The following is a 27,418-nucleotide window of genomic DNA, read 5'->3' as shown; positions in this document are numbered from 1 at the left end:
GAATCACATTTATTGAACATAGTACGCAAAAGGATAGTTTTTCATCCTTTGCCGGCCCTCTGCCGTTGGCTTCTTTTGGAGTCTCCAGTGTCTAATTTTTTTTGTATTTTTGGTAGAGATGAGACTTCGCCGTGTTGGCCAGGCTGGTCTCGAACTCCTGACCTCAGGTGATCCCCCTGCCTCAGCCTCCCAAAGTGCTGGGATTACAAGTGTGAGCCACCGTGCCTGGCTTATTATTCCCATCTTTATGTCTGTGTATAGTCAATGTTTAGCTTCCACTTGTAAATGAAAGCATGCAGTATTTGCTTCTCTGCTTCTGTGTTAATTTGCTTAGGATAATAGCCTGCAGCTGCATCCACATTGCTGCAAATAACATTTTGTTTTTCTTTTATGGCTGTGTAGTATTCCATGGTGTATATGTACCACATTTTCTTTATCCAATCCACCATCAACATAGGTTGGTTCCGTGTCTGCTATTGTGATTGGTGTTGCAATGAACATGTGAGCGCATGTGTCTTTTTGGTAGCATTATTTATTTTCCTTTGAGTATATACCTAATAATGGGATTGCTGAATCAATTGGTAGTTCTAATTCTAGTTTTAGTTCTTTGAGAAATCTCCAAACTGCTTTCCACAGGGGTTAAACTAACTAACATTCTCACCAACAGTGTTGCCTTTTCTCCAATGCCTCACCAACATCTGTTATGTTTTGATTTTTTTATAATGGCCATTCTGACTTGTGTGAGGTGGTATCTCATTGTGGTTTGATTTGCATTTCTCTGATGATTAGTGATGTTGAACATTTTTCAAGTTCGTTGTAGTTTATGGATATTAGCCCTTTGTTGGATGCATAGTTTGCAAATATGTTCTCTCATTCTGTAGGTTGTCAGTTCACTCTGTCGGTAGTTTGTTTGTTTGTTTGTTTTTCTGTGCCAAAGCTCTTTAATTAGGTCCCAGTTGTCAATTTTTGTTTTTGTTGCATTTGCTTTTGAGGACATAACTTTTTGAGTCATAAATTCTCTGCCGTGGCCAGTGTCCAGAAGAGTATTTCCTAGGTTTTTCTCCTAGGATTCTTACAGTTTGAGATCTTACATTTAAATCTTTAATCCATCTTGAATTAATTTTTGCATATGGTGAGGAGGTATAGGGGTTGAGTTGCATTCTTCATATAATTAGCCAGTTTTCCCAGCACCATTTATTGAATAGAGTATCCTTTCTGCATTGTTTATTTTTGTCAACTTTGTTGAAGATCAGTTCGTTGTAGGTGTGTAGCTTTATTTCTGGTTCTCTGTTTTGTTCCATTGGTCTGTGTGTCCATTTTTGTACCAGTGTCATGCTGTTTTGGTTACTATAGCATTATAGTATAAAGTAAGGTAATATGGTGCCTCTAGCTTTGTCTTTTTTGGGTAGGATTGCTTTGGCTATTTGGGCTCTTTTTTGGTTCCATATAAATTTTAAAATAGTTTTTTTCTAGTTCTTTGAAGAATGACAATAATTTGGTAGGAATTGCATTGAATCCATAGATTGCTTTGGGCAGGATGGCCATTTTAATTGTATAGATTCTTCCAATCCATGAGCATAGAATATTTTTCCATTTGTTTATGTCATCTGTGATTTCTTTCAGCAGTGTTTTGTAATTCTTTTTGTAGAGATCTTTCACCTCTGTGGTTAGATGTATTCTTAGGTTTTTTTTTTTTTTTTTTTTTTTTTTTTTTTTTTATGTGAGGCTATTGTAAATGGGATTGTGTTCTTGATTCAGTACTCAGCTTGAACATTATTGGTGTATGGAAATGCTACTGATTTTTGTACCTTGATTTTGCATTCTGAAACTTTACCAAAGCTTGTTTATCAGGTCTAGGAACATTTTGGTAGAATTTTCAGGGTTTTCTAGGTAAAGAATCATATCATCAGCAAAGATAGATAATTTGCCTTCTTCTTTTCCTATTTGAATGCCGTTTATTTCTTTCTCTTGCCTGGTTGCTCTGGCTAGGACATCAAGTACTAGGTTGAGTAGGAGTGGCAAGAGAGGACATCCTTGTCATGTTCCAGGTCTCGGGGGAATGCTTTTTGACTTTTGCTTATTCAGTATGATATTGGCTGTGGGTTTGTCATAGATGGCTCTTACTATTTTGAGGTCAGTTCCTTCGATGCCTAGTTTGTTGAGGGCTTTTAACATGAAGGGATATTAGATTTTATTGAATGTTTTTTCTGCATCTATTGAGATTATCATATGGTTTTTTTTTTTTTTTTTAAATTTATTTATTATTATTATACTGTAAGTTGTAGGGTACATGTGCATAACGTGCAGGTTTTTTACATATGTATACTTGTGCCTTGTTGGTGTGCTGCACCCATCAACTCGTCATTTACATCAGGTATAACTCCCAATGCAATCCCTCCCCCCTCCCCCCTCCCCATGATAGGCCCCGGTGTGTGATGTTCCCCTTCCCGAGTCCAAGTGATCTCATTGTTCAGTTCCCACCTATGAGTGAGAACATGCGGTGTTTGGTTTTCTGTTCTTGTGATAGTTTGCTAAGAATGATGGATTCCAGCTGCATCCATGTCCCTACAAAGGACACAAACTCATCCTTTTTGATGGCTGCATAGTATTCCATGGTGTATATGTGCCACATTTTCTTAATCCAATCTGTCACTGATGGACATTTGGGTTGATTCCAAGTCTTTGCTATTGTGAATAGTGCTGCAATAAACATACGTGTGCATGTGTCTTTAGAGCAGCATAATTTATAATCCTTTGGGTATATACCCAGTAATGGGATGGCTGGGTCATATGGTACATCTAGTTCTAGATCCTTGAGGAATCGCCATACTGTTTTCCATAATGGTTGAACTAGTTTACAATCCCACCAACAGTGTAAAAGTGTTCCTATTTCTCCACATCCTCTCCAGCACCTGTTGTTTCCTGACTTTTTAATGATTGCCATTCTAACTGGTGTGAGATGGTATCTCATTGTGGTTTTGATTTGCATTTCTCTGATGGCCAGTGATGATGAGCATTTTTTCATGTGTTTGTTGGCTGTATGAATGTCTTCTTTTGAGAAATGTCTGTTCATATCCTTTGCCCACTTTTTGATGGGGTTGTTTGTTTTTTTCTTGTAAATTTGTTTGAGTTATTTGTAGGTTCTGGATATTAGCCCTTTGTCAGATGAGTAGATTGCAAAAATTTTCTCCCATTCTGTAGGTTGCCTGTTCACTCTGATGGTAGTTTCTTTTGCTGTGCAGAAGCTCTTTAGTTTAATGAGATCCCATTTGTCAATTTTGGCTTTTGCTGCCGTTGCTTTTGGTGTTTTAGACATGAAGTCTTTGCCCATGCCTATGTCCTGAATGGTACTACCTAGGTTTTCCTCTAGGATTTTTATGGTATTAGGTCTAACATTTAAGTCTCTAATCCATCTTGAATTAATTTTCGTATAAGGAGTAAGGAAAGGATCCAGTTTCAGCTTTCTACTTATGGCTAGCCAATTTTCCCAGCACCATTTATTAAATAGGGAATCCTTTCCCCATTTCTTGTTTCTCTCAGGTTTGTCAAAGATCAGATGGCTGTAGATGTGTGGTATTATTTCTGAGGACTCTGTTCTGTTCCATTGGTCTATATCTCTGTTTTGGTACCAGTACCATGCTGTTTTGGTTACTGTAGCCTTGTAGTATAGTTTGAAGTCAGGTAGCGTGATGCCTCCAGCTTTGTTCTTTTGACTTAGGATTGTCTTGGAGATGCGGGCTCTTTTTTGGTTCCATATGAACTTTAAAGCAGTTTTTTCCAATTCTGTGAAGAAACTCATTGGTAGCTTGATGGGGATGGCATTGAATCTATAAATTACCTTGGGCAGTATGGCCATTTTCACGATATTGATTCTTCCTATCCATGAGCATGGTATGTTCTTCCATTTGTTTGTGTCCTCTTTTATTTCAGTGAGCAGTGGTTTGTAGTTCTCCTTGAAGAGGTCCTTTACATCCCTTGTAAGTTGGATTCCTAGGTATTTGATTCTCTTTGAAGCAATTGTGAATGGAAGTTCATTCATGATTTGGCTCTCTGTTTGTCTGTTACTGGTGTATAAGAATGCTTGTGATTTTTGCACATTAATTTTGTATCCTGAGACTTTGCTGAAGTTGCTTATCAGCTTAAGGAGATTTTGGGCTGAGACAATGGGGTTTTCTAAATATACAATCATGTCATCTGCAAAGAGGGACAATTTGACCTCTTCTTTTCCTAACTGAATACCCCTGATTTCTTTCTCTTGCCTAATTGCCCTAGCCAGAACTTCCAACACTATGTTGAATAGGAGTGGTGAGAGAGGGCATCCCTGTCTTGTGCCAGTGTTCAAAGGGAATTTTTCCAGTTTTTGCCCATTCAGTATGATATTGGCTGTGGGTTTGTCATAAATAGCTCTTATTATTTTGAGGTACGTTCCATCAATACCGAATTTATTGAGCGTTTTTAGCATGAAGGGCTGTTGAATTTTGTCAAAAGCCTTTTCTGCATCTATTGAGATAACCATGTGGTTCTTGTCTTTGGTTCTGTTTATATGCTGGATTATGTTTATTGATTTGCGAATGTTGAACCAGCCTTGCATCCCAGGGATGAAGCCCACTTGATCATGGTGGATAAGCTTTTTGATGTGTTGCTGAATCCGGTTTGCCAGTATTTTATTGAGGATTTTTGCATCGATGTTCATCAGGGATATTGGTCTAAAATTCTCTTTTTTTGTTGTATCTCTGCCAGGCTTTGGTATCAGGATGATGTTGGCCTCATAAAATGAGTTAGGGAGGATTCCCTCTTTTTCTATTGATTGGAATAGTTTCAGAAGGAATGGTACCAACTCCTCCTTGTACCTCTGGTAGAATTCAGCTGTGAATCCATCTGGTCCTGGACTTTTTTTGGTTGGTAGGCTATTAATTGTTGCCTCAATTTCAGAGCCTGCTATTGGTCTATTCAGGGATTCAACTTCTTCCTGGTTTAGTCTTGGAAGAGTGTAAGTGTCCAGGAAATTATCCATTTCTTCTAGATTTTCCAGTTTATTTGCGTAGAGGTGTTTATAGTATTCTCTGATGGTAGTTTGTATTTCTGTGGGGTCGGTGGTGATATCCCCTTTATCATTTTTAATTGCGTCGATTTGATTCTTCTCTCTTTTCTTCTTTATTAGTCTTGCTAGTGGTCTGTCAATTTTGTTGATCTTTTCAAAAAACCAACTCCTGGATTCATTGATTTTTTGGAGGGTTTTTTGTGTCTCTATCTCCTTCAGTTCTGCTCTGATCTTAGTTATTTCTAGCCGTCTGCTGGCTTTCGAATGTGTTTGCTCTTGCTTCTCTAATTCTTTTAATTGCGATGTTAGAGTGTCAAATTTAGATCTTTCCTGCTTTCTCTTGTGGGCATTTAGTGCTATAAATTTCCCTCTACACACTGCTTTAAATGTGTCCCAGAGATTCTGGTATGTTGTATCTTTGTTCTCATTGGTTTCAAAGAACATCTTTATTTCTGCCTTCATTTCGTTATGTACCCAGTAGTCATTCAGGAGCAGGTTGTTCAGTTTCCATGTAGTTGAGCGGTTTTGATTGAGTTTCTTAGTCCTGAGTTCTAGTTTGATTGCACTGTGGTCTGAGAGACAGTTTGTAATAATTTCTGTTCTTGTACATTTGCTGAGGAGTGCTTTACTTCCAATTACGTGGTCAATTTTGGAATAAGTACGATGTGGTGCTGAGAAGAATGTATATTCTGTTGATTTGGGGTGGAGAGTTCTATAGATGTCTATTAGGTCTGCTTGCTGCAGAGATGAGTTCAATTCCTGGATATCCTTGTTAACTTTCTGTCTCGTTGATCTGTCTAATGTTGACAGTGGAGTGTTGAAGTCTCCCATTATTATTGTATGGGAGTCTAAGTCTCTTTGTAAGTCTCTAAGGACTTGCTTTATGAATCTGGGTGCTCCTGTATTGGGTGCATATATATTTAGGATAGTTAGCTCTTCCTGTTGAATTGATCCCTTTACCATTATGTAATGGCCTTCTTTGTCTCTTTTGATTTTTGATGGTTTAAAGTCTGTTTTATCAGAGACTAGTATTGCAACCCCCGCTTTTTTTTGTTCTCCATTTGCTTGGTAAATCTTCCTCCATCCCTTTATTTTGAGCCTATGTATGTCTCTGCGTGTGAGATGGGTCTCCTGAATACAGCAGACTGATGGGTCTTGACTCTTTATCCAGTTTGCCAGTCTGTGTCTCTTAATTGGAGCATTTAGTCCATTTACATTTAAGGTTAAGATTGTTATGTGTGAACTTGATCCTGCCATTATGATATTAACTGGTTATTTTGCTCATTAGTTGATATAGTTTCTTCCTAGCCTCGATGGTCTTTACATTTTGGCATGTTTTTGAGATGGCTGGTACCGGTTGTTCCTTTCCATGTTTAGTACTTCCTTCAGGGTCTCTTGTAAGGCAGGCCTAGTGGTGACAAAATCTCTAAGCATTTGCTTATCTGTAAAGGATTTTATTTCTCCTTCACTTATGAAACTTAGTTTGGCTGGATATGAAATTCTGGGTTGAAAATTCTTTTCTTTAAGAATGTTGAATATTGGCCCCCACTCTCTTCTGGCTTGGAGAGTTTCTGCCGAGAGATCTGCTGTGAGTCTGATGGGCTTCCCTTTGTGGGTAACCCGACCTTTCTCTCTGGCTGCCCTTAAGATTTTTTCCTTCATTTCAACTTTGGTGAATCTGGCAATTATGTGTCTTGGAGTTGCTCTTCTCGAGGAGTATCTTTGTGGCGTTCTCTGTATTTCCTGGATTTGAATGTTGGCCTGCCCTACTAGGTTGGGGAAGTTCTCCTGGATGATATCCTGAAGAGTGTTTTCCAACTTGGTTCCATTTTCCCCCTCACTTTCAGGCACCCCAATCAGACGTAGATTTGGTCTTTTTACATAATCCCATACTTCTTGCAGGCTTTGTTCATTTCTTTTTCTTCTTTTTTCTTTTGGTTTCTCTTCTCGCTTCATTTCATTCATTTGATCCTCAATCGCTGATACTCTTTCTTCCAGTTGATCGAGTCGGTTACTGAAGCTTGTGCATTTGTCACGTATTTCTCGTGTCATGCTTTTCATCTCTTTCATTTCGTTTATGACCTTCTCTGCATTAATTAGTCTAGCCGTCAATTCTTCCACTTTTTTTTCAAGATTTTTAGTTTCTTTGCGCTGGGTACGTAATTCCTCCTTTAGCTCTGAGAAATTTGATGGACTGAAGCCTTCTTCTCTCATCTCGTCAAAGTCATTCTCCGTCCAGCTTTGATCCGTTGCTGGCGATGAGCTGCGCTCCTTTGCCGGGGGAGATGCGCTCTTGTTTTTTGAATTTCCAGCTTTTCTGCCCTGCTTTTTCCCCATCTTTGTGGTTTTATCTGCCTCTGGTCTTTGATGATGGTGATGTACTGATGGGGTTTTGGTGTAGGTGTCCTTCCTGTTTGATAGTTTTCCTTCTAACAGTCAGGACCCTCAGCTCTAGGTCTGTTGGAGATTGCTTGAGGTCCACTCCAGACCCTGTTTGCCTGGGTATCAGCAGCTGAGACTCAGTTGAAAATGCCGAAATCACCGGTCTTCTGTGTCGCTGGCGCTGGGAGTTGAAGACTGGAGCTGCTCCTATTCGGCCATCTTGCTCCGCCCCCCGTCACCGTTTTTCGGTTTTTGTTTTTAATTCTGTTTATGTGATGAATCACATTTATTGATTTTTGCCTATGTTGAACCATCCTTGCATCCCAGGAATAAAGCCCACTTGATTGTGATGGATTATCTTTTTGATGTGCTGCTGGAGTCAGTTGGTATTTTGTTGAGGATTTTTACATCTATGTTCATTAGGGATATTGGTCTGTAGTTTTCTTTTTTTGTTGTTGTATCTTTGCCAGATTTTGGTATCGGGGTGATGTTGGTTTCATAGAATGAGTTAGAGAGGGATCCCTCCTCCTCAATGTTTTGGAATAGTTTCAGTAGAGTTGATACTACCTCTTCTTTATATGTCTGGTAGAATTTGGCTGTGAATCTGTCTGGTCTGGGGCTTTTTTTGGTTGGTAGGCTTTTTATTACTGATTCAATTTTGTAACTCATTAATCTATTGAGGATTTCTCTTTCTTTCTGGTTCAATTCTGGGAGGTTGTGTTTTCCAGGAATTTTTCCATTTCCTCTAGATTTTCTAGCCTGTGTGCATAGAGAAGTTCATAGTAGTCTGTGAGGATCTTTTGTGCTTCTGTGGGATTGGTTGTAATGTCACCTTTGTCATTTCTGATTGTATTTATTTGGATCTTTTTTTCTGTTAATTTAGCTAGCAATTCATCAATCTTATCAGCCGTTTATTTCATTTGTTTTGGTCTCAATTTTGTTTATTTCTGCTCTGATTTTAGTTACTACTTTTTTTCTGCTAGCTTTGGGTTTAGTTCTTATTTTTCTAGTTCCTTTAGGTGTGACATTACATTGTTTTAGGTTGTTGACTTGAGATCTTAATGTAGGTGTTTAGAGCTGTAAACTTCCCTCTTAACACTGTGAAGAATTTTTTGATATCTGCCTTTGTTTACCCAAAAGTCATTCAGGAGCAAGTTGTTTAGTTTCCATGTATTTTTGTGGTTTTGAGAATTCCTCTTGGTATTCTTATTTTTATATTTTTATTCCACTGTGGTCTGAAAAGATGCTTGGTGTGATTTTGATCTTTTTTTTTTTTTTTTTTGGTCCTTGTACTGTTTTGATGTAGGCATCTATTGCTATAAACATCTCTCTTAGCACTGCCTATGCTGTATCCCATAGGTTTTAGTATGTTGTGTTTTCACTTTCATTTGTTTCAAGACATTTTTGCATTTCTTTTTTAATTTCTTCACTGACCCAGTGGTCATTCAGGAGCATGTTGTTTAATTTCCACGTATTTTTACAATTTTCAAAGTTTCTCTTAATCTTGATTTTTAGCTTTTTTCCATTATGGTTTAAGATACTTGATATGATTTTGATATTAAAAAATTTGTTGAAACTTGTTTTGTGGCCTAACCTATGATCTATCGTGGAGAATGTTCTGTGTGCTAAAGAATGTATATTCTGCAGCTGTTAGATGAAATGTTCTATAAATGTCTTTAGGTCTGTTTGGTCTATAGTGTAGAACAAACTGGATGTTTGTTGATTTTCTGTCTAAATCACTTGTCCGGTGCTCAAAGTAGGGTATTGAAGTCCCCAATTATTATTGTATTGGAGTCTGTCTCTCACTCTTTAGCTCTAATAATATTTGCTTTGTATGTCCGTGTGCTCTGGTGTTGGATGTATGTATATTTATAGCCTGTAATATCTTGTTGCTGAATTGATCCCTTTTCATTATATAATTACCTTCTTTGTCACTTTTTTATGTTTATTTGACTTAAAGTCTATTTTGTCTGATATAGGAATAAGTACTCCTGCATGCTTTTGGTTTTCATTTGCGTAGGATATTTTTTCCCATTTCTTCATTTTCAGTTTATGCGTGTCTTTACAGATGAAGTAAGTTTCTTTTAGGTAGCACATAGTTGCATCTTGCTTTTTATCTATTCAACCATTCTGTATCTTTTAATTGGGGAATTTAAACCATTTACATTCAGGATTGTTATAGATGGGTAAGGACTTAACTCCTGTAATTTTGTTAACTGCTTTCTGGTGCTCTTGTATATCCTTTATTCCTTTCTTCTTCCTTTATTGTTTACCTGTATAATTTGGTCTCTCTCTCTCTGTTTTTTTTTTTTTTTTTTTTTGTGATAATGTTTGATGCCTTTCTCTTTCTCATTTGTGTTTCTGCTTCACCAGTGAGTCTTACACTTTTTGTGTGTTTTCACGATAGCAGATATCATCCTTTTGCCTCATGATGTAGGACTCCCATATGCATTTTTTGTAGAGCTGGTCTAGTGACGATGAATTATCTCAGTTTTTTGCTTGTCTGGGAAAAACTTTATTTTTCCTTCATTTCTGAAGGATGGCTCTGTTGGGTATAGTGTTCTTAGATGCCAGTTTTTTTTGTTTGTTTTTTCTTTTAGCACTTTGAATATATCACCCCATTCTCTCCTGGCCTGTAAGGTTTTTGCTGAGAAATCTGCTGTTAGTCTGATGGCAATATCCTTATATGTGAGGAACTCACAGAACATTTGATATTTTTCTCTTGCTGTTTTTAGAATTCTGTGTCTTTGACTTTTGACAGTTTGACTATAATGTGCCTTAGAGAAGACCTTTTTAGGTTGAATCTATTTGAGGATATTTGAGCTGTCTTTATTTGGATATCTATATCTTTTGCAATAATTGGGAAGTTTTCAGCTATTATTTTGTTAAATTGGTTTTTTGTTCCTATGCCCATCTTTTCTCTTTCTGAATTTGCAAGAATTTGAATATTTGGTCACTTTATGGTCTCCCATATGCCATGTAGGCTTTCTTTATTCTTTTTTATACTTTATTCTTTTGTTGTTGTTGTCTGATGGGGTTATTTCAAAAGGTCCATCTTCAAGTTCAGAAATTCTTCTACTTGTTCTACTCTGTTGTTGAAACTCAATTATATTTTTAAATTTCATTTGTAGAATTCTTCAGTTTCAGGATTTCTGTTTGGCTCTTTTTAATGATATCCATCTCTTCGTTGAATTTCATTTTCAGAACATACATTGTTTTCCTGATTTGTTTTTATTATCTGTGTTTTCTTGTATCTCACTGAGTTTATTTAATAACATTGTTTTGAATTATTTTTAGGAATTTCATACATTTCCTTTTCTTTGGGATCTGTTACCAGAGAATTATTGTGTTCCTTTGAGGTGTTATTTTTCTTTCCTTTTTCATTTTTCTTGTGTCCTTATATTGATTTCTGTGTATCTGGTGTAATAGTCACTTCTTCCAGTTATATGGATTGGCTTTCATAGGGAAAATTTTTTTCCTGTAGGTGTATCTATAATGTTGGTCAGGTAGGGTGCTTTGGATTTGATTCTCAGTGGGTGCAGGAGTGTAGTTTATATGATTTTTCCAGCCATAATCAGTATCAGTGTTTTCTATGAGTTCTTCAGTGACTTGGACTGTGGTGGTTAGTGGAGGCTATGGCAGGGCTCTGCTGGGGATAGGGACACCAGGCAGACTGGTCATCACGTACCAGTCAGTGATGGCAGTGGCAGGCGGGATGGGCCTGTCCTCAGGCTTCCCAGATGGCATGCACAGGCACCGGTGGTAGCAGGCAGGGCAGATCAACCCCCAGGCCCCTGGATGACATGCACAGGCACCAGTGGTGGCAGTAGTGAGTGAGGCAGGCCTCTCCGAGGTCCCTGGATGATGTGCATAGGTGCTGGCAGTGGTCAAGGTGGGTTTTTTCCAGGGCACCTAGTGGTGGAAGGAGGGGCCAGGCTGATCACCAGTGCCTTGGACAATGTGTGTGGTAGTAGTGGTGGGCCCCTAAGTGGTGTGTGTGGACTCCCAGTGGTAAGTTTTCTTTTGATCTTAAGCTTTTCACTGCAGTTTAAAAAGCTTATCTGAGTTATGTCTCTGACCATATTGTGCTTTGGGTACAGAAGCAAAAGTGTTGAGCAAAAGCTAAGTTGATCCATGTCATGGTCACAGTATTTTGGGGGGACTTTGTTTGGGTTGTTTGCCTCATCACAGCAGTGTGAAGCTAGGTGTTTGCCTACATCCTATCTTGAGTTTTCTACTCTTAAGAAGCAAAAGTACAAAGGTTCTGTCACACTAAGGAAAGGTGGTTTTTGAAAGTATTTAAGCCTTACTGATAGCTGTCTGTGGCCATTTCTGGAAACCTCTTTGAATCTAGTATGTCCGTGTCCAGTTCTGTTTCTCAGCAACATCTGGCATCTCCTGAAATGCCAGGATATCAGTAAGTTTACAATAGTAAGGTAGACTACAATAAGTTTCTGACAAAAAGATGGGCAGAAATGGTTGAAATAAATCTGGCTGAAGGATGAATTTCTTGAAGCAGCTCTTAAAATTGTATTATCACTTTCCTGCATGATAGTCTACTTTCTTCCAAGGCTTTTTCCTTTAGCTAGATGAAAATGTGACATATAGGCTTGTCTGGATCCTTCCTGAAAGCTTCCCTAATATATTACAGAGGCGCTTGTTAGCTGTGGCAGCCTGGCTCCACAAACCAGACTTAAAACATCAGTCTTGTGCCTAAGCAAACAACTTGGGCTTTAGGTTGGCTATGAGGGGAAGACAAGATATTCTGTGAAATAAGTAATCATCTTAATATGAGCATTAAAAGTAAAAGCTTAGGCTGGGCACGGTGGCTCACACCTGTAATCCCAGCACTTTGGGAGGCTGAGGCCGGGTGGATCACCTGAGGTCAGGAGTTCAAAACCAGCCTGGCCTACATGGCAAACCCCATTTCTACTAAAAACAAAAATTAGCTGGGCATGGTGGCGCATGCCTATAATTCCAGCTACTCGGGAGGCTGAGGCAGGAGAATTGCTTGAACCTGAGAGGTGGAGGTTGCAGTGAACCGTGATCGTGCCACTGCACTCCAGCCTGGGCAACAAGAATGAAACTCTGTTTCCAAATAAATAAATAAATAAATAAATAAATAAATAAATAAAAGGCAAAAGCTCAGAAATCCTATTATTTGCTTCTGGTAATTTATTAATTGACATTATTAATGTCATTTATTTATTTCAGGTAGATTTACATCTGCTATATGTTTACAGGAAAAAGATGAAAAGCCACTTGAACATATCTTCTGTTTTCTTAATGATCTGTTCTTCTTTATAGGGGATTTTTGACATCGTGTGAAGCAGAACTACAGGAGCTCATGAAACAGATTGACATAATGGTGGCTCATAAAAAATCTGAATGGGAAGGACGGACACATGCTCTAGAAACTTGCTTGAAAATCCGTGAACAGGAACTTAAGACTCTTAGGGGTCAGTTGGATGTGACACATAAAGAGGTAAAGCTATTTATTTGTTCTTCTTGATATTTTTATGTTGTCTTTTATATTAAATGTGTTTCTTAAATATTTGTTGAAGAAATAATTTGTATACCAAGTTAGTTTCTTTATTGTTTTTTATTATACTTTTGCTGTTTTCTTTTAGAAGAAAAATTCATTGTGAAAATGTGTAAGAATATTAGCATTTATTTCAAGGATCATTTTACCTTGGTTACATGTAATATATACATAACTTCTTTTTTTTTTTTTGAGACAGAGTCTCGTTATGTCGCCCAGGCTGGAGTGCAGTGGCCGGATCTCAGCTCACTGCAAGCTCCGCCTCCCGGGTTTACGCCATTCTCCTGCCTCAGCCTCCCGAGTAGCTGGGACTACAGGCGCCCGCCACCTCGCCCGGCTAGTTTTTTTTTTTGTATTTTTTAGTAGAGACGGGGTTTCACCGTGTTAGCCAGGATGGTCTTGATCTCCTGACCTCGTGATCCGCCCGTCTCGGCCTCACAAAGTGCTGGGATTACAGGCTTGAGCCACCGCGCCCAGCCCATAACTTCTTTAAGAAAGTGTAAAAGGGTACCACACATTGTTTGTCTAACCTTCATCATATTACATGTTCATATTAACATTCACTGAGTTTTATGAAACTTGTTTTTGGCTTCACTGTGTGGCTAGTATTACACAACAAGTTCCAGATTAAAGAATTTGCCTCTTTTGGTTAGATTTGAAGTAAAATTAAGAGAACCCTTTAAAAAAAAACAACCATGTTTACCCATGTTGAAAATTAGGGGAGAAGAAAGAAAAGAAGAAAATGAAAATTACCTGCAGTCCCACCACTCATTGATATTGGTAATTTGGGGGAAAAGTTTAATAATATTTGCTGGTTGCCTTCTCATAAATTTAGCTGGTAAATTAGGAGGAATACTCAGAATATTGGAAGGGAAGTAGAAAGCATTTATGTGTGAGGGTTGCCTCTTAATTTTTGGTGTGGATGTCAATCTCAGAAGGATTGGAAGAGTTCGAGTTATAGGGAAGCACTGGTCCCATTTCTCACTCTGAAGACCTTTCCTACCAGTAGGATCACCATTCATTAAGGCTGTCATCAGCTTATTCAGGTACACTTCTGTGAATGGTACACACTGAGATTGTGATTTTGTTGAGAAAACTTAATAAGAATACTTTAGAAATGTTTCCCGTAACAAGGAAAGAGTTTGACTTGATAAAAATGTTATTACGCTTACCCAGAAAATTTCTCCTTGGTTGGCCATTTGTACTTTGGGTCAAAGTAGTACATGGTAACACTGACTGTATCAAAGTTTTCTGCTTATGCTGTTTGCTAAATTGCAATTAATTTAAAATTTGAGTAGACCTTTGAGAATATATTTTTAAATTACACACAATGCAAAAATACAGAAGGTGATGCAAAAGTACAGTGAATAATCATGTTTGATTTTTTAAAAATCATAACTTAGGCAGGGTCAGTGTTCCTTTTATGGTAGGCTACTTAGCTAGCACTTTGTTTCTCTTAGGGCAAAACAAAATTCTGTTTAGCAAGTTGAAATGAAAGTGGTTTTCTGGTTGATAAATAGATTGTTTATTTTGTTAGAAACTCATTAAAGAATTGTGATTATGATAATATTTAGTCACTGTGATGCTAAATTTGAACTTATTCCTGTGGCTTAGTTTTAATATCATGGGCATTATTGCCATTACTTAATGCCCTCGACATCAAAATTTCTCTTAAAGAGAAATTCAGAGAGATTAAGGGATTAAATGGATAGATTCCATGGTAAGGATTTGAAGATTTTAAGTTTGGCCTGGGGACATACAAGAGATTTAGAATTGCAGCTGTCTGGTCAATTTGCTACTTCATTGATTGGGCTGCTGAAAGTTGGTTAAGTTTCTAGAAGTAGGTTTCTGAAGATAATCTAGTAATGGGAATCTATTCCATAGAATTCGTCTGGGAGATTGTGTTGCATTACAACACTTCTTTCTTTCTTTCTTTTTTTTTTTAAGGAACAAATGTGTTTATTATAGTGCTGAAAAATTATGACCACCAACAACCAGTGAAGGGCAGGAAGGAACAACACTATGAGATCATGAAAATGTCTTGCTTCTTGTATTAGTCTGTTCACATTGTGATAAAGAAATATCTGAGGCTGGGTAATTTATAAAGGAAAGAGGTTTAATTGGCTTATAGTTCTGTAGAAGCATAGTGGCTTCTGAGGAGGCCCCAGGAAACTTTCAATTATGGTGGAAGGCAAAGGAGAAGCAGGCCTGTCTTCACATGGTGGAGCAGGAGAGAGAGAGTGAAGGGGGAGGTGCTACACACTTCTAAACAACCAGATCTCAGGAAAACTCACTATCACGAGAACAGCACCAATGAGGAAATCTGTCCCCATGATCCAGTCACCTCCCACTAGGCCCCACTTCTAACATTGGGGGGTTACAGTTCCACATGTAATTTGGGCAGGGACACAGACCCAAACCATATCACTTGTCAACAAACTTTCTTCTCTTGCTTTAACATTTTTGGGATTCTTTCCCAAACCTATTAAGTAATCATGATGGTTACAAATTTTCCAGTTCTACCACTCTTTCCAGTGCATTATTTTTATGTCTTCATTAAAGGGGCAAAGCAAATCCCCTACTTGTAATAATAAGACAATTTTGGAGACTGCCATTAAAACACAGGACAAGTAAAAAACAGATCCGTTCCAAGACACATGGGACTATCAATTTAGGAAATACACAGAAAATTAAAAGTTAAACTCAGTTGGATACATTAAATATGTGCCGCTTTTTGTATGTCAATCATACCTAAATAAAGTGATTTTAAAAGCAAATGATTCAACCTGTACCACCAACAGGTTTTGAGTGTATATACATTTAATATGTATTTATGAGTGGAGAACAACCTTAAACATTTTAAACAGCAGAGATGCACAAAACAATTTTAGGTGGAAGTAATACAAAGTGCCTTGTGTTTCTGTCCTAGAATCAAATCATAGAAGTCTCAGGTTATTAATAAAACAAATATTGTTTTGAATATTAAAAATCATGTGTTTTGGGGAGGGAGAGAATTAACAGCCTTTCTCTGCCTTAAAATACTTTGCATTTTATGAAATTTACAATTGGAATGAAGGCGCTCCTAGAGTTGTTGGTATGCTAGGGAGGGAAATTGAGCACAGGAGCAAACTACTGTTTCTTAGTGCTCAGCTGAAGAAGTTTTCACTTAAAAGAGCTGTTGAAGTCATTTCTATTTTAGAAGTCTAGTATAAATGACTTTTTCTATGTATTAACTAGAATTAATGGTAATTTGTGAAATGTTTTATCATTTTTAAAAATTAGAATCTATATCTCAGCCAGTGAAGCAGCAGACACTGCTGCGTGTCATAATCTAACACCTGTAGTCCACCAGTCTGCATGGACTGTAAGCAGGTGTGGAGAGAACTGGAGTTCACTTATCAGCAACATGACCATGGAATTGACTGTTGAGTCTTTCTACTATTAATTACCATATATGTGCCTTTTTTTCTGGTATTTTATTCCCACTGGATGCTTTTTATTAAGACCTTATATCTGTGAACACATTTGGAGCACAACTTACTGTCTTTAAGGTGCAGGTGGAAAATTGGGAGGCAGTAAGCAAGAAGAGAGCACTCACTCTCCGTTCTTACTCTTCTGGAGCCCAGGCTTGTCTAGCATGAAACTGGAGGTGAACCCAACCATCTGTATCTACAGGGAGACTTCTCCCATGGTCTTCTCTTTTGGAGATTCCTCTGCCTCTGGTGTCCCACCCTGGCTGCAGTTCTGGCCCTGGAGGCCAGCAAAGCACCTGGGGTAGAAGTTGTCTTACAGCCGTATTAACTTCTTCAAGGAGAGCAGCAGGAGGAAGAGCCACCTCACGAGGATGTGTCTCCTCAGAACTTTTCAGGGATGTTTACCCCTTGTCCACCTTTGATTTTTTTTTTTTTTTTGGTAATGATTTCCGAATTCTGGCCTCTTTCGCTGTGCTAGGAATGTCCTTTTGTTTTGGGTAGGCGAAGGCACACGGGTGCTTATGTGCATCTAATTTCTGGCCTTTGGTGCTCAGCTTTAATTGTTGGCACCAGGGACACAGAATGTCCTGGTGAATCAGGTTAACGGGTAGCAGTTTAGAGGGTAATGGAGGGATTGGTATCTTCTGAGGTTTTAGGTTGTTGTCACTGAACTCTGCCTTCCTCTTTGGGCAGAGCACTTTGTCACCTTTGACAGGTATTTTCATTTGGTCCCCTTTGCTGATGTTCCTGGCAAAGCAATTGTGCTTGGTTAATTAGAAGTTTGCTGATCTTCTTCCCTTGACTTCTCTGTGGAGTTCTACTCTTTGCCTTTTTGACTTCTCCATACTCAGAAAAGAGGTGGAGATTGATAAAATTTTTCCAGAATCAAAACACTTCTTTCAAGTATGTGTTATAACACATTCATACTCCGATTTGAGCAGTATATGATATAGGAACTAGAAAATAGGGCTTTATGTTTTTGTCATTGTATTAGTTCATTCTCTCATTGCAATAAGGAACTACCTGAGACTGGGTAAGTTATGAAGAAAAGAGGTTTAATTGACTCTCAGTTCCACAGGCTGCACAGGAAACATGGCTGGTGAGGCCTCAGGAAACTTAATCGTGGCCTAAAGTGAAGAGGAAACAGGCACATTTTCACATGTCAGAGGAGGAGACAGAGCAAAGGGGGAAGTGCTACATACCTTTAAACAACCAGATCTCGTAAGAACTCACTATCACAAGAACAGCAAGGGGGAAGTCTGCCCTCTGATCCAATCACCTCCCACCAGGCCCCTCCAGCACTGAAGACTACAGTTCAACATGAGATTTGGGTGGGGACATAGTCAAACCACATCAGTCATTCTTATTTGTTTGAAAGATACAGACCTAGAAGCAGTTAGTCCTACGGTGTAAACCACTGCTAATCAAATCACAGGTCCATGATGAGATTAAAAGCTTGCACCGGAATGTAAATCAGTGTATATCCATCTTTCGCTGAGAAAATTTTGCTTGTAAGAATGTCAGTTACACTGAACGGTGTGTTTCATGACATACTTGATTTACACTTTGCCTCAGGCTTCTTACGCGGGATTGCTGTCTGTGAATAACTTCAGCCCACCTGCAAATCATACTTGGTGGATCACTAATATAAGCAACTTATTTTGTAAGTTAAGGCTTTCTGGGTTTCTGGTTACAGTGTTGGCACTGGGTTGGTTTTAATGGACATTCCTGCAGTTATTATCTTCTAGCTCCCTACTGGGCAGGTTGACTTTATGAAATGAGTACGAAATTTGGAGTCCTGGCCCTGCCTCTTTTCAGCTGAATGGCCTTGGACAAGTAACTTCCATCATTATTAGCATTTAATATTCCTGAACTTTTCTTCATCTTTAATATTTATACTTGTCACAGTAAATAAAAAGAAAAATAATTCTACAAGGCTCATAAGAAAAAATAGTAATCTTCCCCACCCCTCTGAACCTAGGATTCTTACTTCTGTGAGGAGTAATTTCAAGCCTTTAACTCTTTCTTTTGGCATTTTCTCTATGTTTCCAAGGAACCTTTTTTACTGCTATATTTTCATTTATAATTTTAGCTGTTTAATGACTTGGTACTATGAAAGATGAGGGGTTTTGCTGTCTTACATACAATTATCATCCCCTCATCCTTCCAGGAGTGTATATCTTAATTTTTTGTTAGATCAGTATTCAGCATTTATATCATTAAAATGGTAAATATTATTCATAGTTGAGTCAGGTAGTGTAATAAGCAGACTTGTTTTTTGTACTGTTTTTTTGTTTTCCTGGAAATTACTAATTGTCTCACTTTCATTTGGTTTTTTAAACATACCTACCATTGATTGTTTCTGAACTCTCTGACACAGGTGTAAATCTTCTGTCGTTGTGTTTAGATATGGCAAGTAATCTGTCCATTTTCTTTTCTTTCATTTCTTTTCCCTGTGAAGACATCTGTCCTGGAGCTTGCCATTCTCCAATGTGGATAGGTTGCTTTCAAGAATATAGCTGTCATCGTGAGAACTCCCTTCACCATTATTCTGGAAGTTTTCTGTGCTCCTCTCTTTGTGTTTCTTTGCATTCTCTGTCACCATATTTATATGTTTACATTTCCATTTTGATAGAGCATAGTTTTGAGATCTTGTATATATGAAAATAATCTTTATTCTGTTTTCAGGCCTGATTGGAAGTTTGACTGGCTGTAGAAATCAGCTTTAGAAGTAAATTTCCCTCAGGATGTTTACAGTTAAATATGAATTATTTCAGACTTTAATTTTTGGTAATGGCAGAGTAGGTAATTTGGGCCAGTCCACTCACTGAGGACAAATATTACGTTAGATTTAAAAAAATTTTGGCTTGAAGCAAAATGCTATCAGGATGGTGAACAATTACCAGGCTGGGATCTGGGCTGGGCAAGAGGTTCAGGGAGGTGTGTCCAGGGTTTGGGGCCATTATTAACTGAAAGTAAAGAAAGCAGCGAAGAGGATAAAAGATTGAGTGGTATTTTTGATAACGTTAAGGGGCTAAGGGTCCGTGATGGTTCTGAACACCTCCTCAGTTTGGCTAAAGACCCTGAAAGTCTGCATCCTAGGAGTAAGGGTGGACCAGAACAGGCCCTCTTGATAAAACCACTCAGCTTCAAACATCTAAATCCCTGAAATCAGTTTAAATTAAACTTAAGAGTGCTACTGTCCCCAGGCATCTCCAAAGTGCTAGGGCTTCCAGGAACCTGGAAGAAGCAAATGTAAATTTTCTCCAAAGGAAAAATTACCATTCTAGGTTTCAGATTATTCAAATAATTTTGCAAATATAATGCTTGGTACTTGCTCAGAAAATAACCTCAGACAACATGGACCAGGAGACAAGACAACACAAATGAAAAATAGTAGAAGCAGCAGAAGATAGAAATAGACCCATGATAAATCTAGATATTTGTCATTATCATGCACACAGATTACAATTACAATGTTTATTGCGTTCAAGGAGCTGAAAGATAAGCTTGAGCATTTCAAAAAAGAATTAAAAACCGTAAAAATAAATTAGTGGAAATTTTAGAACTGAAAAATAGAATGACTGAAATTAAGGGCTTAAAGATTAAGGGATAATTAATGAACTAGATGATGTGACAGAAGAAAATGTCTAGAATAAAGCACAGGCAAAATGATAGAAAATATGGATGAAAGGATATGAGAAAGAGGATACAACAAGAAAGTCTAATATACGTGTTTTTGGAATCCCTGAAGGAAAAAAAAGAATGAGAATGGGCACAAGCAATATTTGAAGAGATAACTGGCTGAGATTTTGCCAAAGGTGAGGAAGGCCATGTATTTAAGAAGTCCAAGAATCTCAAGCAAGATAAGTAAAAAGAAACAGTTACCATGGTTGAAAACTAAAGACAAAGGGAAAAATCTGAAAAGCAATCAAAGACAAAAAAGATTATCTACAAATAGCTCTTAACAGTTGACTTGTCAGCCAAAAAAGTGAAAGCCAGAAAACAATAAAATATCTATAAAGAAAGAACATGACTTTTTCCTCTACCGAACGAGAATTCTGTATCTAGAATAACGGTAAAATAAAGACATTTTCAGATGAACAAAAATTGAGAGAATTGGTCACAAGCAGATCTGCACTAAGGAAATACTAAAAAATGTTTTTTAGGAAGAAAGAGAGTGATCCCAGATTGACCCTCAGATCTGCAGGAAGAAATGAAAAGCAGTAGTAAATTTATGGGTGAATCTAAATGAATATTGATTGTACAAAACAACAATAATAAATGGAGTTTTGCTATGTTGCCCAGGCTGGACTCAAACTCCTGGGCTTAAGCAGTCCTACCTCAGCCTCCCAAGTACCTGGGGCTACAGGTGCACGTCACTGTGCCCAGCTAACGGTAATTGCCTTTTGAGTTTAACGTATATATAAAATTATGGTGGCAATGGTGTTATATTTAAGTCAGGTTGGGATAAATGGAATTAAAGTATTTCTAAGTCCTTGGGTTGCCTGGAAATTGGTAAAATTACTAATTAACATTAGACCTTGTTAAGTCACAAATCCATGTTTTTATCTTGAAATCATTAAAAATATATATTAGTAGAGAATATCTTACATGCTAATAGAGAAAAATGGAATGATAAGAAAAGTAATCAGTCCCAAAGAAGGCAAGAAAGAAGAGAAAAAGGAACAGAGCTTATTAGTACAAATATTATGTAACAAGATGACAGCTTTAAATCAAAATAGGTTTGTTAAATGTAAATGCAGTAACTGGCTTAATTAAAAGATTAAAAACTGTCGAACTGGATCAGATAAACAAATGCAATTATTATTTAATGTTTATAGAAATACAAAAACATTGAAATTAAAAGGTAAAATATATAACATGCAGTTTGAGTAGAAAGATGGTATAACTATATTCTTATCAGAAAAAGTATAATTGGAGCAGAGGCCAAAAGCATTACTCAAGGTGAAGAAAAACACTTCATAATGAGAAAATGTGAAATTTCAGGATATGTAACTTTAGCAGACATTCTTTGTGCCCTGTAGTATGTCCTCTTTGCCTCCTGATTTCATTTTAGCTATTGCATATAGGTCCTTGTGCGCTGCCAGTATGTACTATAACGGGTTTCCAATCTTTTAGCTTCCTTGGGCCAGATTGGAAGAAGGATTGTTTTGGGCCACACATAAAATACACTAACACTAATGCTGGCTGATAAGCTGAAAAAAAAAAAAAAAAAAAAAATCTTGTGATGCTTTAAAAAAGTTCACAAATTTGTGTAGGGCAGCATTCAAAGCTGTACTGGGCTGCATATGGCCCGTGGGCTATAGGTTGGACAAGCTTGTCATATATTATGTTTCTCTGGGGCCTTGGAAAGCTGCTCAGATGAAATCTGGAAGTGTCAGGGAGTTTACACTCTTAGGTCTTAGGTGAAGGTTCAAGTAATTGAGGGACTAGGTGAATTCTCCAACTTCCCATCCCTCAGAGGGACGATTCTGAAACATACCATCTGGTTCCTTAGTGGGTTCCCAGTGGAATTCATCACCAGCTGCTTATTTCAGTAATATGCTTACTGTGCTCAATAGCATACCCTTTATTAGCTTTCCTTCCTTCTCTGCCTTGCTCTCCCTGTGTCCTCACTGTGCTTCCTGGGGTCACCTTCAGTTACCCTGAAGTCCGTGTCTCAGCCTACACTTTGCGGGGGGGACTCAAACCAAGATGAAAATATCTGAGTATCTAATGTAAATATCTAATTAAATAGTTTTAAAAGAAAATCCTCTTTGTCTTTTATCTGTATGTGAAAAGTGACAGAACTAGGAAAAAACAGATGAAGCCACAATCATAGGGGAGAATTTTAACACATTTTTCTTAGTAACTGATGGAATAAGAGACAAACATAAGAAAGAATATAGATTTGAACAGCATGATCAGCAAACTTGACTTAATTTATTTATATAGAATATAATACAACGGAATTTCAGAGTACACATTCTTATCTGGCACAAACAAAACCCTTACCAAAATTGACCATATGCTGGGCCATAAAGTAAATCTTGATACAATTCAAAAGCTTGAAATCACAGGTATGTTCTCGGAACATACTGGAAATAAGTTAGAAAAAGATAACTAGAAAATCTGCATATATTTGGAAATTAGGACATGAAGTTTTGAATAATTCATGGATCAGAGAGGAAATCACAATGGAAATGAGAAAATCCTTTGAATTCAAAATGGAAATACAACATCAGACTTACAGAATGCAGATAAAATGTCTTGGAGGGACGTTTATAGCCACAAGAGCATATATTAGAAAAGAGGAAGGGCTGAAAATGATTCATCTCAAGAGATTGGGAAAAGAACTTGCTAAATTTGAAGAATGTAAAAAGAAGGACATTTTAAAAAAATGAAAGTAAAAGCTTGGAAGTGATATGACATGAGAAAACTTCCACAAGAAAACCGATGTAACTGTATTAGCATGAGACAAAGTAAACATCAAAGCCAGAAGCAATATTAAAGATCTAGGGACACTTAAAAATTATGAAAGGATCAATTAACCAGGTTGCTTTATTAATTCAATTCTGTAAATACTTAATAACATAACCTTAAAATATACAAATAAAAATGGACAGAATTAAGGGAACAATTAAGTACGTGGTAATCATGGAAGACTTAACACATAGCTCTCAATTAATACAACAAGCAGAGAAAACCTCAGTTAAGGTGAAGATTTGATCAAGATTAACAAACTTAACCTAATTAACAAACTTGACCTAATTAACCTAAATAGAACATTGTACCTAATAACTGCTGAATCCACATTCAAGTGAATATGGACCATTTACCACTACTGCCATAAAGCATGTCTCAACATATTTCAGAGGATTGGAGTCATGTTTTTTGACCAAGGTGGATTTAATCTAGAACTCAGAACGAACCAGGGAGCAGCTTCAACACCCAATTAGTTCATTACAGTCATCCACAAGCATGCCTTTGCTTTTAAAACCAAAAATAAAACAAAACCCACTACTTTTTTTTTGAAACAACAAACAAAACTAGTACTAATCACTTTTCTGACAATACAAATTACTCAAAATTAACTAGTACTGGGGAGGGGAAAGGGGGCCATACCTATGGGCCTTGTCTCACACGAGCATGTGGGTAGGTGCAGGGCATTTGCTCATTGCAAAACGAATTTTAATTTTTAATCTTTAGTTTGATTTAAACATTGCTTTTGTATGATGTCGACACCACAGCAGAAAGGGCTCTGGAGATGTTCATAGCAGCACACCTCCGCGGCTCTTCGTTCTGAGGCTCCAGGGCAGCCAATATTGCTTCACAATACATTCTTTAGGCCTTTCTGTGTAAGTGCAGAACACCTACATTGACAGCCTTCAGGTCACGGGCCAGCTTCTTTTCAGTAGTCTCTGGAGGATAGGGCTTCGTTTGTTCTTGGCAAGTTTCTCAATAGTGGAGGGTCATCTCTGAGATCAATTTGAGTCCTCAAATAAGCAAGAAAGGGAGTCTTTGGACAGTGGCAGGAGTTATCTCAGGCACCCACTTTTCTTTCACATTTCAAATGATGGAGAGACCACTGAAAACAGACTAGAAGCATCTGTTTGTGGATAACTCATGGCCGAATCTGTCATAATCCTCTTGCCTGCAGTATCAAAAAGTCCAAGAGTATATGGTTCTCCCACCAATCATAACTGTGACTGCATATTGTCAAAACAGTTGGTACATATTCCGATGGAAATTTGTTTGTTGTGTAGGATATCAGAGACATGTTTTACCAACAGCACCATCACCACAACAACACACTTAATTGTTCGCATTGCTGAAATAGTTTTGTATCCACTTTTAAATATTTTAAATCTGATGTTGATTCCCAGCTTCCTAATCAAGCAGCACTGCCGGAGTCATGTTTTGGACCACAGATTTAATCTAGAACTCAGAACAATGAAAGACAACCAGAAAAATCCTCAAAAGCTTGGAAGTTAAGCAATATGCTTCTAAATAACCCATGAATCAGAAGAAATCACAATGAAAATTAGAAAATATTTTGGACTGAGTGATAATAAATATGGTACGTATCAAAACTTGTGGAATGCATCTAATGTGGTGCCTAGAATGTTAGCTGTGTGTGTATACATATAGCTACATTTTATACATTTTATATATAGCTAAAATTATATATATTAGAAAGGCTGAAAGTGATCTAAGTAGCCATTTCAAGAAAAACAAAAAAGTCCCAGCAAATTAAAACCAAATAAAAGAGAAAGAAAAGATGTAATAAAGATAAGACAGAAACTAATAAAATAGAAAATGTATAAGAAGATGAACAAAGCTATTCTCCTTGAAAAAAAGTAATTAAATTGATAACCTTGGAAAGACTAATTAAGAAAAAAGGGGAGAATAACTAATGTTAGCAATTAAAATGAGAAACCATAATAGAGCCTCTGAATAGTAAAGGGGTTATAAAAAGATACTATGACCATGTACCCCCTCCCCGCAGTAAAACATTTAGATGTAATAGAAAAATCCCAAGGAAAGCACAGCATACAAGAAAGGTTGAAACATGTGAACAGTACCCTATTAAATTGATTTTTGATTGTTTTGTTTTGAGATGGAGTCTCACTCTGTCTCCCAGGCAGGAGTGCAGTTGCATAATCTCGGCTCACTGCAACCTCTGCCTCCTGGGTTCAGGCGATTCTCCTGCCTCAGCCTCTCGAGTAGCTGGGACTGCAGGTGCGTACCACCATGCCCGGCTAATTTTTGCTTTTTTTTTTTTTAAGTAGAAGTGGGGTTTCACCATGTTGGTCAGGCTGGTCTCAAACTCCTGACCTCAGGTGATCTGCCTGCCTCAGCCACCCAAAGTGCTGGGATTACAGGCATGAGCCACCATGCCCAGCTAAATTGAATTTGTTATTGAAAAACCTGCTCATAGAGAAATCTCTTGGGCTCAATAGCCTTCATTGATGAATTCTACCAGATATTTTAAGAAATAAGTAACACCAATTTTTTATAAAATATTCCAGAGAACAGAAGAAAAGATGAGATTTTCCTAACTCCTTTTATGAAGCATCATAATCTTCATTTCAAAACTTAACAAGGACATAGCAGTTAAGGAAAATTACAGGCCAGTCTTATGTGAATGCTAATATAAAACTGTTAGACAAAATATTAAACTAAATCCAGCAATATTTAGAAAAGATATTACATACTAACTTAGGTTTATTCTAGGCATTCTAGGTTGTTTCAACATTCATAAATCAATATAATTCATCACATTATCAGAGGAAAAAACACCATAGTTATCTCAATCCAGGAAAAAAATTTAATAAAATTCAGTTATCCATTTGTGATAAATATTAAAATCCCTTAGAAAATTAGAAATGTAAGGGAATTTCCTTAATCTAGTAAAATGGTATATAAAAAACTTAGCAGGTAGCAATTAATGTAACCCATTAGAAGCTTTCCTTAAGAGGTTGTGAATGAGATAAGGATGCCCAGTATCACCACTTTTTTTGTTGTTGTTATTGTAGTGGAGGTGTAGCTAGTGCAATAAAGCAAGAAAAATAAATACAAGATATAAGGATTAGAGAGGAAGAAATACCACAGTATTTAGCATGTGCTTTGTTGGTGTACACAGAAAACCCAAAAAATCTATGTAGACAAACTTAGAATTAACAAATGAAATAGTAGGTTTGCTGAGTTAAAGGTTAATATACAAAAATTTATTGATTCTTTATACCAGCAAAAAGCAATTAAAAATGAGGTTAAAAAAGATACCCTTGACAAGAGTATCAAAAAAACCACCAAATACAGTAAATCCAATGAAAGAGGTACAAGACTTCTATACAGAAACCTCTAAATTATGGAGAGAAATTGAAACTGATATAAATGGAAGAATAGATTATGTTCATGGATAGAAAGACTCAGTATTTTAAAGGTATTGGTTTCTCCAATTTTGATCTATTAATTCAGTATTATTCTAATTAAAACTCCAGTATATTTTAAAGTGAAAATTGACAAGATTGTTTCTCAAATTTATATGGCAGTAGCCAAAACAATCTTGATGAAGATCAATTAAGGTGGAGCACTTAGGGTACTAGAAAACAGGATTTATTAAAAACTGTATTAAGACAGTGTGGTATTGCAAGGATAGAAAAACAGACCAGTGGAACAGAGTTAAAAGAGTCCCATAACAGAGATCCCACATATATGAACATTTGATTCATGACAAGATGGCACTGCAGGGTGGTGGGGAGTCTTTTCAATACATGGCACTGGATCAGCTGAGTAACACACGCGGGAAAAAGGAAGATTTTGACTTCTAGTTTTATACCATACACCAAATTCAATTCTAGATGGATTATAAATTTAAATGTGAAATGCTGAAAATTTTCTAGGCGACATAAGAGAAAGTGTCTTGGAGTAGGGAAAGATTTCTTAAAAAAAATGATAAAAGGTTACTAATTTAGACTATATTAAAATAATAAACTTTTCATATATTTACAACATGTGACCAACAAAAGATAAAGAACATCTATAAATTATTAAGTTAACTGAGTAGAAAAATGGGCAAAAGACAAATAGTCATTTCACAAAGGAAGATATCAAAATGACCAGTGAGCATGTGAAAAGGTGCTTGGTTTCACAGGTTACTAGGAAAATGCAAATTATTTTATACACCAGAATGGCTAAAAGTTAAAAGACTAATAATACTAAGTTACTATAGGGATATGAAACAGCTCAATGTTTTATCAAAAAGAGAGCTGTAGTTTTCTGTGCAAATATTTACTTTCAATTTAAGTTTATTTTAAAAAGCAGCAGTCAGTTCCCATTTTGAGTAGTAGAAAATATACATTTTGTGTATTTTTTCCCATAGGTATTCTGGATTGTTCCCCTTTGGACCTGAAAGTTTGGAAATGGTTGAACATGACTTAGCATGTTTGCTTTCTGCTTTAAACACTAAAAGTC

General features: G+C 37.1%; 1 protein-coding gene and 1 pseudogene across 32 annotated transcripts in view; one reads left to right on the top strand and one right to left on the bottom strand.

The window, feature by feature from the left end:
* CEP63 (centrosomal protein 63) overlaps window positions 1–27,418 on the top strand; it is a 177,774-nt gene that overhangs the window by 15,142 nt on the left and 135,214 nt on the right. For all 32 annotated transcript variants that reach the window (XR_002520546.2, XM_021934846.2, XM_021934845.2 and 29 more), the window contains one exon: window positions 12,731–12,908. Coding sequence is in view for 31 of the 32 variants with exons in the window: in XM_021934846.2 (XP_021790538.2) it covers window positions 12,731–12,908 (178 nt within the window). In the remaining variant the exon portion in view is untranslated. The remainder of the gene's footprint in view (window positions 1–12,730; window positions 12,909–27,418) is intronic.
* On the bottom strand, window positions 16,442–24,270 carry LOC108583956 (annotated as a pseudogene).

The sequence above is a fragment of the Papio anubis genome, chromosome 2, assembly GCF_008728515.1.
Source record: "Papio anubis isolate 15944 chromosome 2, Panubis1.0, whole genome shotgun sequence".
Taxonomy (NCBI): Eukaryota; Metazoa; Chordata; class Mammalia; order Primates; family Cercopithecidae; genus Papio; species Papio anubis.
This window is presented reverse-complemented; position numbering and strand designations above follow the sequence as displayed.